Source organism: Protopterus annectens, chromosome 5.part0 (assembly GCF_019279795.1).
Source record: "Protopterus annectens isolate FY-2018-M chromosome 5.part0, PAN1.0, whole genome shotgun sequence".
Classification (NCBI taxonomy): Eukaryota; Metazoa; Chordata; order Ceratodontiformes; family Protopteridae; genus Protopterus; species Protopterus annectens.
Genome location: NC_056735.1, coordinates 1,205,802,903 through 1,205,817,673, shown reverse-complemented (window position 1 = coordinate 1,205,817,673; position 14,771 = coordinate 1,205,802,903). Strand labels below are relative to the sequence as shown.

Here is a 14,771-nt window from a genome sequence, read left to right as displayed (position 1 = left end):
TTTTTCAAATTATGGGGCTTATGACTGTCATAAAATTTCTTATATTCAACTTGCAACTGTTTGTATAACACCTTCTCAAAATTTATTATGGCTGAGACAGTTCTAGGCAAATAAAAAGTGCTAGCATAAGGAACCTTAGGAATAATAAATTTTCCATAAACAGTGTAATATGAAAAAACATCCCTAACACAATCCCTATTACTTTCAAGCTCTTGTTCATAAGCAAAAATATCCACTAACTCATTCCCATGCAGTGACAAATCTAGTAATGGTTCCTCATCTTCATCAATGCTACACATTACATTACCATTTGCATTTTTTTAATTTGTTTTAGAAAAAAAGGCCTTTAAATGTAGTTTGCGACAAAAAGCACATATTTCTAACATTATGTCTGCCAAGGCTAGAAATATGTTGGCACAAATTTCATTCCTTTCAAAAGTAAACTATACATGTTATCATCTAACTGCAAATGTTGTTGTATCTTTTGGCTTTTCCCAGTTAGGGGTCGCCACAGTGGAACTCCGGTCCGCTAATGATTGGCAGTAGATTTTAACGTGCCGAGTTGCCAGCACTGATGCACAACCCTCAATGAAGGTACGCCCATTCACGCATGTCTCCACATAGAAGACACTTTAGCTGAGAATCGAACAGGACAACGTCTTACTGTGAGGCGACAACGCTACCATAGCACCACCACCTATCATCTAACTGCAAATTTGATAGATTAATATTATTTAACATTTCACTTTGACTCAGTGAATATAAACTGTTCTGCCACTTCCGGTTGCGCTTACTTTTCGACTGCTGTGGGCTCACTCTCTGACCACTGCTCTGCTCGTCCTGCTGGATGCCTCCTTAACTCAATTCCTCAAACAAAACACTTTTCCTGCTGTTAATGCTGCTGCTTGCTTCTGTGGACAAAAAGGATGACTCTCGCGAACTCCGAGACCTCATAGCCGTATTTTTTTAAGGTGGACCTGCTCTGCCTAGGTTTTCTCTGCCACTGAAAGATGAGACTGTTCCTATAATCACGATCATCTCTGTCAAGTTTACTCTGTTTCCTTTCAACTGTTTCAGCCTCAACTTTGCCCACTCTCACATGAATGTCCTTCATTTTATTATTATTAAATACGGCACTTATAGCTTCCCCCTTAAGCTCGTCCTGCAGCTCCAAAATTGAATTTCTCACTTGTTCATGCAGTCTACTGTTAACCAATAAAGGAGTTTAGTCCACATCTCTGTACAGGAAAGAAAGGTAGTTACTGAATTGGATATGTCTCCACCAACCGAAGCTCCAATAACCGACATGCTGTCAGAAAACTCCAAAAACACCACTTCACGAACTCACCAAGAACAGAAAAAACACACTAGACAACTGGAGAAACTGTCACCATCCACTTTAATGTGTTCCTAGTACTTTGGCATCAAGCCGTCCAGGGAATAATCATACACAAGAATGGTGTCCTTTATATACATTATATACAAGCAATTAAAGTGCTTCAGAAACATTGAATGCACTTTAAATGTTTCTGAAGCACTTTAATTGCTCAGGATGCACTTTAGATTTAAATTTTCTTGACTCGTTGATTAATTGATCAATTATTGTAGGGCAAACTGTTTTAGCATTTGTTAATCGAGAGATGTATAAGTGCTTTTGTATGAACTTCTTAAATTATAATGTTGAATGCAAAAGGAATGTAAGGGGTTGCACTTTAAATGTTTTGATGCACTTTAAATGTTTCTGAAGCGCTTTAATTGCTTAGGATGCACTTTAGATTTAAATTTTCTTGACTCACTAACTAATCAATTATTGTATAACTGAATTGAATTATGAATGTAGTGAAATGTATATAAAGTACACCATTCTTGTGTATGATTATTCCCTGGAAGGCTTGATGCCGAATTACTAGGAACACAGTAAAGTGAATGGTGAACGTTTCTCCAGTTGTTTAGTGTGTTTTTTCTGTTCTTGGTGAGATCGTGGAGTGGTATTTTTGGAGTTTTAAGACATATTCTGAGTCACAGAGTCTCCTCACTTCCTAGGATCACCACATTCAAGTCCATTATTCCATAGAAGTGATCTGTGTAAAAGATTTTCCCAGTGCACTGCCCAGTTACAATATTTGAGGACTTTGTGATTCATAGACAACCAAACTTCACAAGTGTGGGTCTGGGCAGGGTACAAATTGTGTTAATGGCACACCCTTGCCTTTATAGAGTGGGAATCTGACACTTCACCCTGCACAGTTAGCCAATGGAGGTACGCAGTAACATCTGTAAATGGGAGTGTACATGTGTGCATGTTGGTGCGCTGATGCATGTGTGTGAACATTAACAGGGTACATGTGGATCCATGGCTGTTGGTGTGTAAATGGTTAATTGTGAGTGCCAATGTGTATGTGAAGCACACACTGAGATGGGAGGGACCAGCACTTGTGTGTTCTTTCAGGTGGCAGATGTTATACTGCATAGTCTTCCTAAATACACAGTAGAATGAATCACATTTATTTAAATTCCAAGGTAATGAGATCTCACTTTTTAGAGAACTGGAATGATGATAAATTAGTTATTAGCACTGATGCAAAAATCATCTCAACAGCACAACATGATTTGCGTTTCAGTGTAATTTATGATATATCACAGCCAGTATTTACAAGTACCTCAAGCAAAAATACTCAACACCCATAGCATTTTTATTATTTTCAGACAGCATTTTACACTCATTTTCTTACATATGAATTCATGAGTTAATTACCAGTTATTTTGAAATTTATGTGAGTGTGGCACTTACTGCAGTGCAGAAGATTAATACTTCTGCCAGCTAGTGCAGAGGATTAAGGCTCTCAGCTGTTAAAGAGCTGTTTCTTATAGTCCAGGGTACAGAGTTTGATTCCCCCCATTTGCCTACTGAGCAACTCTGAGCAAGCTCACTTGGGTCAAGTGAACTTACCAAGTTAACAAATGTAAAATGATAATAATATATTTAATAACCAGTGATTACTGTACTTTAGAAACAGTTTGACAAACAGAAGCATATTTTTCCTTTTGTAGTGATATCTGAAGAGACTGTTTGCTGGTATATTTTGTCTAAAATAGAGTGTGACAGTGCTTGCATTATTTTTGTAGTATGCTAGTTAACTTGTTTTCTTAACAGATACATAACTGACATTGTTTGCTTGCCAAAGCTGGTTAACAAACATGCTATATTTCTAATTAGCCAGTCTTAGACCACTAGAATATTATGCCCACATTATAAATATTGTGTCACAAAATTTAGTAATACTTCTAAATAAAATAATTAAATTCCAAACAAGACTAGCCGTACTGTACAGCAAATATTTATTATTTTAATTTGAACAAAGCTTGGTTACTACAGCTCTGGGTTACAAACTACCAGACACATATCAAACCACAGTGGTTAAAGACTGATAATGTCCACAATGAGGATTCACACAGTGGACATCCTATGCTTTCATGTTTTACAGAGGACTGAATTGAGCAATGCAAGTCTCAGAAATGATCCCTGTAGCACACCAGTAAATGTTTTTCCCTCCAACAACTTGCTCCTCATCATCCACCACTTATAGCCTTTCAACCATTTCTGCACCCATTTAAACAATCTTTCTCCTACCTAAACTCCCACACCCCAGCATTTCCTAGGCAGGATGGACTCAAAAAGCCTGATAATTTTTTGCAACTTTTTTTTGTTCCATTAACAGTATTACTTGTCAAAGTACTAATCTGTCTTCAGTTTAACTGGCCACAGATTTGAGGACCATTTCCTCAAAGTCTATTCATTCAGGACCAGCTGACCAAACTGAACTTCAGAGCAGCCTGATTATAACTTAAACTTGAGCTTCACAACTCTGGAGTCAGTTATAACCGAAAGAGAGTGGGGGGTTACTACTAAATGGGGGTGTGAGGTGCTTGGCCAAAACAAAAGTTCAGCTTCGTTGGATGGACCACAGCAAATGGTCTAAATGGAGAGATTTTCCACAGTGTTTACCCTCTTCTGCAACAGCATTCAGAAAATGCTAAATACGATATATTCACTGAGTAAATCTATCCCTTACATTTTTAATTGCAAAAGCATTACTATATATTTCCTCTGAAATGTTTACAGAATAAAGTTATTCTGCAGTTCATAACTACTCCGTTGATTTTTAGTTTGGGGATCAGCAAAATTTTTGACAATAGCTAGCAAATTCATTCCAAATCAGTCTGCAGTAGTTTGGCTATACAGTTACAGTAAGACATGATAGTGTTTTCTGACCTCTGCCTGAAGATGACCAGCAGCCACAGTTCAGCAAATCTTATTAGATAACAATAAAATTATTAGTAAAGAGAAAAAAACACCCTGAATTGCTTTTCTCATTTCTACAAATCAGCATTATCATACCTGATCTTTAAAATTGCTTTATGAACAAGAATTTGTTTTCCATCCACGATGAACTTTAAATCAGAAGTTTCAGGGTTGTTGAACTCTTTCTTCAGTGATTCAGACACAGTTAAAAAGTCTTCATATTCTGGTATTGACAAAACATACAGTGAGCAGCTTAAAAGTCAAAACTGAAAACAAGACCAGAAAATTCAAAATAGCACATTTCATGAAAAAAAAAAAAAAAATATATATATATATATATATATATATATATATATATATATATATATATATATATATATATATACACATACATGGTTCCCCTTCACAAGATCGAATTCAGATGAACTCGAAATTCATAACCCCGAAGCCAGAATCTCGAGTTTACAGAAACTCGGAAATGTGAAGAGAAAATAAAAAAAAAAAAAAAAAAAAACCACCTTTCTAATGTTTTTGCACCCCCCACACACCCCCTACTTAAATATTCCTACTCCAGGATCGCACTACAGCGAAGGAAAGGGAAATATCCCATTCTGCACTATATGCATAAGTGCAAAACGGAAGATTTCCCAGTCCTCCGCTAAAATGCGGTCACGCAGCTCTTAGATGACAGCTGCAAGGGTGCAGGGGGACCTAGCCCCCTGCAAAAGGGTAACTGAACTCTTTTTTTTCTAACCCTAAACTTCCCATTCACAATTTCGAGTGAATGGAAGTTCGAAATTCTGGTATCGAGCTTCTGCATTTCAAGCTTCCATTCATTCGATCTTGTGAAGGGGAACCATATACATATATATATATATATATATATATATATATATATATATATATATATATATATATATATATGGGTCTACTTCAAAACATCTAAAATCCACAAATTTCTGCAGGGAGGCAAGCCCCCCCCCCCCCTGCACCCCCGTAGATTAAATATACCAACTCCAAGATCACACTACAGTGGGAAAAAGTTAATTTCCTAACCCCATTGTATCAAGCCCCCCCCCTATCATCACAGTACCTTCTTCCTGACTTTTTTTCTTCCTGCAGCTATTTTCTATCCAACCTCTCACTGTACCTATCTTTCTTGTTGACTTACTACTCCTATTATCATAGTATTTTCTTCCTGCACTATTATACACCTTATTTAGGCAGCTCTCTATCTGTCATACCATTTGCTGAAATGTATTATACGCAAACATTTTATTTGTCTAACTATTTACTTGTCTCTTCCAAAAAAAAAAATATATATATATATATATATATATATATATATATATATATATATATATATATAATTTCTTGGTATTCTCATGTATAGACTTTTATCCTGTTAGTAACTTTATAAATGTTACTTTTTTAATCACATTAAGCAATCTTTTAACTATTATCTACTACTGTTTACTATCTGTTGTTTTGTTGGGGAGCTTTTCTCCTTGGGTCTCTCCTGAAAAGGGTTCTCTACCCAGTCGGATCAACCCAGTTAACAAATGTCAAATAAATAAAAAAAAAATAAATGTCCCCTATTCTTTTAGATAGGTGCCACCATTGGATCTACTACATCTACCTGAGCTACAACTAACTCAAGTAGACTGGAAACTGGTTTAATGTCTCATCTGAAGGATGACATAAACCGGGATTGCAGCACCACCTTAATGCTACACTTCTACATGAATGTGCCCTTGCACACAGCAGTTACTGCAGCAGAACCAGTGCCCTGTCCTGTGCATGGAATGCATCAGCAGTGGCCCTTGTACACAACATTTACTGCAGTTCAAGCAGTGCCCAGTCCTGTGCATGGAATGCATCTGCATTGGCCCTTGTACATGACTGTTACTTCAGCTGCATTCATTATCCAGAATCATTATACAGTTTCAAAGCAGACATAGAGATTGTTATCTCGACTGCAGCAGTTCTGTGTCATCTACATCATGAAGTAGTACCTTGTGCAAAACACAAATGACCTATATCCATACGCCTGTCTAGGTCCTGATGTACAAAGAAAGGTACTGGCATGGAATGTCTCCCCTATACTTATGACACACAGGCCAAAGAAACACAGCTCAAGTTGTAGTCACTTGTTCCCTTTTTCTTTTGTGCAGGAGCCAGTTAGTAGTAGGATTGAATTTTGTTATATGCCTAACAGTGCATTGGTGCTGTCTGCAGCTGTCATTCAAGCAGCACCATAGCAACTTGACTGCTCCACTACAATGGCAGAGGGAGATTCACACGTCTTTTCCTATGACAGTCTACATGATGTCATTTGCAATGCAAATTAAGGGATCTGGTTCCGTTGTCGCTCTTATTGTCAACAGCTCATCTGCATTACTGCATGAAGCAGTAAATATATTGTTTTGTACTAACAGATTTGTATGTAAAAAAAAAAAAAATATATATATATATATATATATATATATATATATATATATATATATATATATATATATATACATATACACACACACATGTATATATATCTATATATATATCTATATATATATATATATCTATATATCTATATATATCTATATATATATATATATATATATATATATATATACACACACACACATATACATCACACACACACACGCACGCACATATATATATATATATATATATATATATATATATATATATATATATACTATGACTTTCAGTATACAAGCTGACATGACAATTATAAACACACACACACACACACACACACACACACACACACACACACACACGAAACAGATATACAGCTATATAAATATAAGCTTCTACAGCACTGCATATGTTTCACAGTGACTGTATAGTGAAGCTGTTGCTAAGCAATGTCTCCTGTGCATATTGTTTATGTCATGAAGCACTGAGGACATAATTTTCTTTTTTGCTGAAGATCGTCCACAGCAGTACAGCCCTAGATATTTTACTCTGCTACACAGCATATGGCACACATTTGTCAGTCTCTGATATTGCTGTATTCTCTCATGTCCATTTATACTTACGCCATACCTTTGTTTACAGCCCTGGTATATGGTGTTCTGTAACCAAGGATGTCGGGAAACGTACTGACTGTACGCACTTCAGTACAGTTTTTCTAATGGAGGGGTAGCAAACAGGCACTAAGACCCAGGTAGAAACCCATCCCAAACTGAAAAGAAAAAAATAATACCTCTTAACTATCCCAAATTTTGCAGGAAGTTCTGTTTTAGGTATGAAAATAAGGGGATTCCACGAATTCCTGAAAGAATGGCCCCTTTAATTCCGATGTATCTTTCACTTTAATTTACATCATCATATAGTGCCAGAAAGCCCTTGGGTATGTCATCGGTGTGCATGGATGAATGGGATGCTATCTGGAGAGTAAGTGACCTTTATCAGGCAAGTTACGTTGTTGTATCTTTCGGCTTTTCCCAGTTAGGGGTCGCCACAGCGGAACTCCGGTCCCCTAATGATTGGCAGTAGATTTTTACGTACTGGCTTGCCAGGCCTGACGCACAACCTTCAACGAAGGCACGCCCATTCACGCATGTCTCCACGCAGAAGACGCTTTAGCTGAGAATCGAACAGGACAACGTCTTACTGTGAGGCGACAATGCTACCGCAGCACCACCACCGCAGCTACTATCAGGCAAGTTACGTGATGATTAATAAACTTTGTGTAATTGCGAGTACACGGCATAATGCCAAAATAAATTGGGAGATTTCTGAAATTTTATTGTAAGTTTGGAGGTGAAAATGCCATTAATTTAGTTGTATTTGGATATAGGACTAGTTTAAAATGTTACTGCCAGTTTTAATTTTTGAAAAGGAAGTATTGGGGTCATTTTGGTGCTGTTTAGGTGAAGTAGCAGCTCATATTACTGTTGAGTCATTTGCAGATCGGAGTAGTTTTGCTGGGTGAGAGGCTGTATGCATTTTAGTTAGAAACATATTAAGGGGTAAAGGTTCTAATGTTATTTATTATAATATTGACAGCTCCTCAGCTTAGCATACACACGGAGGTAACTTGTAAATCAATTGTATTGTTTGTTAGGCATAGCTCCTTAAGTCTAAGAAAGAGCAGGGGGTATAAAACTCTGTCAAATGCCTTGGACAAGTCTAAAAATAGGAATGCTACCATTTTACCTTGATTTTTTTCTGTAACAAACATACTTTATGAAAGTAAGTAATGCTGTTTCTGTGCTACGGCCTGGCCTAAAATTATGACATGTTGTGAAAAGTAACTTATTCTTTGCTAGGTGACTGATCAGATTATGTGGTCATATTTTTAACTATTTTGGATAGATAGGACAAGATGGCTATAGTTCTGTAGTTGCCAACTGATGTAATTTACCACGTTTATGTTAAGGGGATAGCATAGGATTGTTTTCAGACTACAGGGATAATTCCTCTACTGGAGAAGCACTACAGTTTTTTTAATTTTTTGCGTTTTCTTTCTCTCTGCAAACTGACATGCTGATAGATAACAGTGCAGGATTCTAACTGCACTTGTAATATCTATTATATAACAATCTCTCAGTCAGCAAACTTACAAATATTTAAGTACTGGAGTATATGTGTGAGTTCATTTGTGTATATGTGTGCTTCTTGCGAGAAAAAAGATCTGCTAAACTAATATTAGTTAACTTTAATTTCAAGGCATTGTAAGTTTGTCTTCCCTTTTCATATTCCATCTCTGACTTAGCACCTTCAGTTCAAATGTAGTCTCATCCCCTGCTCATACTTCATTATATCCTAAACTTCAGTGAGATATCAGCCGTTTATAATATTAAAAAACCATAACTATACCTGCAACACAGTCATTAACATTATCATTGTTTATAAGTGTATCACTGACTGCATAATGTTTAGATTTGGCTTCGCTATACATGGTCAAAGTGAAATGGCTGGAGCACTGGTAGCCTTCAAAGAAAGAAAAAAAAAAAAAGATGAACGCTTTTCCTATAGGAAATCATTTCCAGTGCAATTTCTAATTGTGGTCCAGCAATGATTCACTTCTTTAGGGAGATTTCTCCTTTCTTCACATTGGTGCGCACATAGACGTGGTACATATAAGGGTGTAAAGGGGTGCTTACTCCTCTCCAAAATCAAGAAAAAATGAGTTTTTCCCATTAGCCTTTTTGTGATTTTTTTTTTGAAACTTTGAGAATTTCTGAAGTTTTGCTGCACTTAGACCCTTTAATCTAGTGGAGACAATCAGGAAAGAAAAGAAGAGCAATTAGCTTGACAGATTCCTATGCAAATGCAAGCCAACTAGCAATGACTGACGCAGGAAGGAGCAAGACGCAGTTTCTTGGGGTCGATGGTTTGTTTCCCTCAGTATTCACTAAAATGGATTGCACTCATGAGTGGTCATATGGATTCAGTTGCACTGTGGTAAAGTTAGCCATAATGTAAATGTGGTAAGCTACTTTACATGCTTTTCCACACTTGAATTGAAATATCCATTTTTTATTGTTTCATCATATAAATGATTAGCATTCTGGCATGTATTTGTCAGGGATGGGAGAGGAAGAGAGAGAGAGAGAGACGGAGAGTAGCACTGTGAAGGAGATGAAGCTTGAAGAGCGATTTGTAAGGGATGTGGGTGTGGTTTGGTGGGGGGGGGGGTTAGCAGACTGCGAGCTGTGAGTACAAATCTTAAAGTCCTGGCTACATCCCTGTCTGTAACCTTCTAACAAGTCACCTGAAAGAACTTGAAAAGGTACAGTAATTTCTTGTAGAAATTACAGAGCTGAAAATGAACTATTTAGAAAGGCTTCAGGAACTGTAATATTGAGTGGGTTATAAAGATGTGGCCTGTTTGAACAGCAGCAATTTGAAAGTCATTGCTTGGAAATGACGGACTGCTGGGGGTGGGGAGTCAATGCTGTACTGAGGATCCTAAGAGAAGAGATAAATACCAATGATTGAAAAAAAAACCTGCCAGAAACATTACAGAATGCCTTCTATAATTATGAATAATCTTTCCCATATAAACAGAAGTATGCAGTCATTAACTTCCTTGAAGTTATCTTGATGCGTATAAGGAGAAGTAGAAAACAATGCACAGTTACAGCAGTCAAGTTCTTTAAATGTCAGTAGGCCATAAGCTTGACAATCAAACATACAAACATATCAGTGCAGCAAGGATAATGTAAAGCCTCTTTCTAATTAAACTCAAAGGAAGTTTCTCCCCTTTGGACTCCATAAACCAATGATTGGGCCAAGGAAAGTACAGTTGTGTAAGTAAACTTACAATAACAGTAGATGTTCAAATAATAATATAACAACCACACAGTTTCCAAAGCTTCAGGGCACCTCCAACCTGCCTTAACAGTTACTTAGCTCAAGCTGAGCTGAATAACAGACAGCTATAGGCGCCAAGCACGCTGAAGCATTCATGCCAATTAAGAGACGGAGGCTGAACTCTAAGAGGACATTGCTAGGAATACCAATAAACAAATGTCAACACCCTGGCAAAAGCAAGACAGATGGAGGGAAGGAGGGAGTGGCTACTGCAGCAGTGATCATTCGAATATTTATTGTTATGGTAAGCTTTCTTACACAACTGTACTGTGTTTATCATACTGATCAGTGCTGCAGTAGCCTTAGCTATATGGGTAGACTATCACGTCTTAGAACTAGGAGATGGAAGGGGAAGGGTCCAGGAGCCCTTGCCGGATGGTCCTAGCAAGGCCTGACCTAGACCTGTTGAAGGAATCTAGCTTGCAGTGCTTTGTAGAAATATGCACAGAGGACCAAGTTGCTGCTTCTGGGAGTACTTCGAGTCCAACCCTTTCCAAAAAGTCATAGATGAAGCCAAGCCTCTGGTAGAATGTGCCTTGACCCTGCCTGAAGTAATTTTCTTGTGGCTGGAATAACAAAATGTAACAGCCTTTAACAACCACTTGGAAATAGTCTGCTTTGACACAGGCTGTCCCTTATTTTACCTTCACAAGAAATTAACAACTGATCAGAAGTCCTGAAAGATTTTGTTTTGTCAATATAGTACCAGAGCTGTCTGTGGACATCGACAGTATGAAGTATCCTTTCTTTCTCCTTTGTGAATTCAAGAAAACAGGGAGATGGAGAGTCTGGCTCACAGTAAACTCAGACACCACTTTAGGAATAAAAGAAGCATTAGTTCTCAAAGAAACCCAGTATCTTTGGAAATTAGATAAGGCTGACCCACCATAACAGTTTGCATCTCATATTCTTATTGTAGACGTCAGAGCAATCAATAAAATTAGAAGTTATGTACTTGCACAACTTGGCATTTGTGTTGTCCATTTTCATTCTTCCTCACTGATGGGTCTTGGATCCGATCCTCTTAATCATTCTTGGCTGCATTTTCCCAACTTCAGATCTTAGTCTCAAGCGCCTCACTCTTCCCACAAAGCACTACACCATCCCAAACTCCTCAGATCGAGTTTGCTGACTTACTGCCCCTAGATTTATAGAGACGGGACAGAAAAGAAGGATTGAGGTTCAAACCAAGAACATGAAAATTCCTACATCTTCCAAGATCCTTCTAGGAGTGGCAAGGCCAGGGGATGGTTGGGTGGGAAGGCGAGGAAGAATGAAAATGGACAACACAGATGCCAAGTTATGGTAAGTACATAATTTCTAAATCTGATGTTGACTTTTTCATTCTTCTTTACTGACGGTTCAGAGTCCCCTGTTATGCTATTCCTGGGAGGCCCTCAAATAAGGAACCTGAGCACTGTCAAACCAAAGGAAGCTCTGCTTCTCGAAACAATGTTCCCTTTGTAAAAAACATCATAAAGTTATGAGTGTTTGATCAAGGGGTTGTAGCACAGATATCATAGGTTCATAGGTTGATACTAGGCTATCTGCCCTAGGGCATTTATAAGCCTAGCCAGAGTGTGTTTGGCTTTCGCCACCCTTTTAGATTAGTTGACTGTGCCTCTGTATAGTAGGTCACAGAAGATAGCCCTTTTAAGGTTAGTTTACTGTGCCTTTGTCTAGTAGGGGCACAGAAGAGATCCCAGGGGTAAACCTACGATCTCCCATCCACTCGTCAAGATTTCTCTTGAACAGGGTCATTGAGGGGCTCTGCCTAACATGGATTGGGATTTTGTTCCAGAGTGAGGAGAGCCTCTGGGATATGAATCTGTCCCTCCAGCATGTCCTATTTATTTCTGTGTTGAGGTTTAAGCCCCTGGAGCGTGTAGCTCTAAGGGATTCGGATTTCCTGAGGTGGAGCATGTCCATTAATTCTGGTTTGGACATGGCTTTATAGGTCAGGCACAGATCGCCTCTGAGTAGGCGGTAAGCAACTGAGTAGAGCTGGAGTTTCTTTAGCCTAACTGCGTAGGGCATCTGTTTGAGTCACTTGATCCTCTTGGTGAGGTACTTTTGGGGTCTTTCCAGTTGCTGCAGGTGTCAGGTAAGGTACATCCCAAATGGGGCATTGTATTCACTTATGGGCCTGATGAGCGATGAGTAGAGGGGCACAATGGCCTCTCTTGTTCTAGATGTGAACCCTTTTGTGATTAGGTGGGCTATATAGAAGGTCTTTCTAACCACTTTGGCAACGTGATTGTCAAAGGAGAGATTGCTATCTACTTGGGTCCGCAAATCCCTAATTACTTCTTCCATACTTAATGGATTACCACCTATGTGGTAATTTGTGGGCATTTTGTTTTTCCCAAAGGGGATGACTATGCACTTTTTGGCATTTAGCTTTAGGCCATGGCTCTGGCACCAGTTATCCGTCTCTGTGAGACCCTTTTGGAGGATGCTTGTGTCAGTCGGTGAATCGATTATGGCACCCAGTTTGCAGTCATCTGCGAACTTGGTCAGCCATAGTCCTCCCGCGCTAGCCTGTACCTCAGAGAAATATATACCGAACAAGAGAGGTTCCAGGACTGAGCCTTGTGGGACGCCACTTGTAACTGGTTTAGAGTCTGACATGGCACCTGCAATTCTAACCATGTGGGTTCTATCCCTGAGCCAGTTTGCAACCCATCTTGTGACATAGGGGTTGATATTTAAGCTGGTGAGCTTATTTATGATGCCCGAGTGGGGTATTGTGTCGAAGGCTTTTGCGAGGTCCAGGTAGGCTGTGTGGACCACCTTCCCTTCATCTATGGCCCTGGTGACTGTTTCAAAGAAGTTGACCAGGTTCAAGAGGCAAGATCTGCCCTTAACAAAGCCGAATTCGGTAGGATCCAGTATTTGGAGGTTCCCAGTGTCTTTGTTTATGAGTTCCATGATGATATGCTTCATAGCTTTGCAGACCAGGCTAGTCAGGCTTATAGGGCGATAGTTTCCGGGGTCCATTGTGGCACCACCTTTGTGGAGTGGGACCACTGTTGCTGTACGCCATTCCTTGGGTACATATCCTATAGTAAGGCTGAGATTGAACAGTGACTTTATATGAGGGTTCAGTTCTTCTTGGAGTTCGTGTAAGACGGAGCCCGGGACACCGTCCAGTCCCACTGATGCTGTGTTTTTTGCTTTGGAGAGGGCAGCTCTCACCTGTGCATCTGTGATGTCAGGGAGGCTACACTCTGTTGGGATAGACATTTGCTCTTTTGGGGGGGAAGGGGGGGAGAAGTTTGCACTGAACCTGTCTGTCAGGATGTTGGCAATGTCTGTGGCTTTAGTGTATTTTTTGTCATTTTGCACTAACTCACAGCATATCTGGGAGTTGCCACCCAGGTTCCTGACATAACTAAAGAAGGCCTTGTGATTATCTTTAGTGTCTTGTTCAATTTTTCTTTCGAAGCTGGCCTTAGATGATTTTATGAGGGATCGTAGTTTCTTGCTAGTACTGATCAGAGATGCCTTCCCTTTTTGAGATTTTGCTCTATCATGTAGTAGCTTCCTCCTTCTGTTGTATAGCTTATTTATGGCTGGGGTCCACCAGACAGGTCTCCTGCCTTTGGAGGAGTGAGTCTTGGTTTTATTTGGGATAGCACGATCCATGCATTCCTGTAGGTGTCCACAGAATGCGTTTGTAAAGGATTCTGCGGTTTGGGCCGTATTTTCCACTGGCACGGGGGTTTTGAAGGATTCCACCTCGGTTTTGAGAAGTGTGAAGTTTGCTTTTGAGAAGTTCTTCACCGTGGTTTCCTTGGCTGGGGGTGGGGACGGGATAAGGATGTCCAGTGAGATTAATTTATGGTCAGATCTTACCAATGAGGGGTATACCTCTGGTATGGAACATAGAGTCCCCATGTTGGTGATGATCAGGTCCAATATGTTTTCCCCTCTTGTGGGAGTGGTGACCAGTTGTTCCATAGCATTTGAGTTTATAAATTCTAGGAACCGTTGGGCGAGGGTGTTGGGGCTTGAGTAGTGCTCCCAGTCTATGTTTTGGTAGTTGAAGTCACCCAATATGATGGTGTTTGGAGAGACCTTCATATTCTCCAGTGTTCTCAGGAAAGCCAAGTGG

The 14,771-nt window shown here is 39.2% G+C and overlaps 1 protein-coding gene across 3 annotated transcripts in view; it reads right to left on the bottom strand.

The window, feature by feature from the left end:
- RCBTB1 (RCC1 and BTB domain containing protein 1) overlaps positions 1 to 14,771 on the bottom strand; it is a 2,478,854-nt gene that overhangs the window by 469,821 nt on the left and 1,994,262 nt on the right. For all 3 annotated transcript variants that reach the window (XM_044071068.1, XM_044071070.1, XM_044071069.1), the window contains one exon: positions 4,400 to 4,526. In XM_044071068.1, the coding sequence (XP_043927003.1) occupies positions 4,400 to 4,526 (127 nt within the window). The remainder of the gene's footprint in view (positions 1 to 4,399; positions 4,527 to 14,771) is intronic.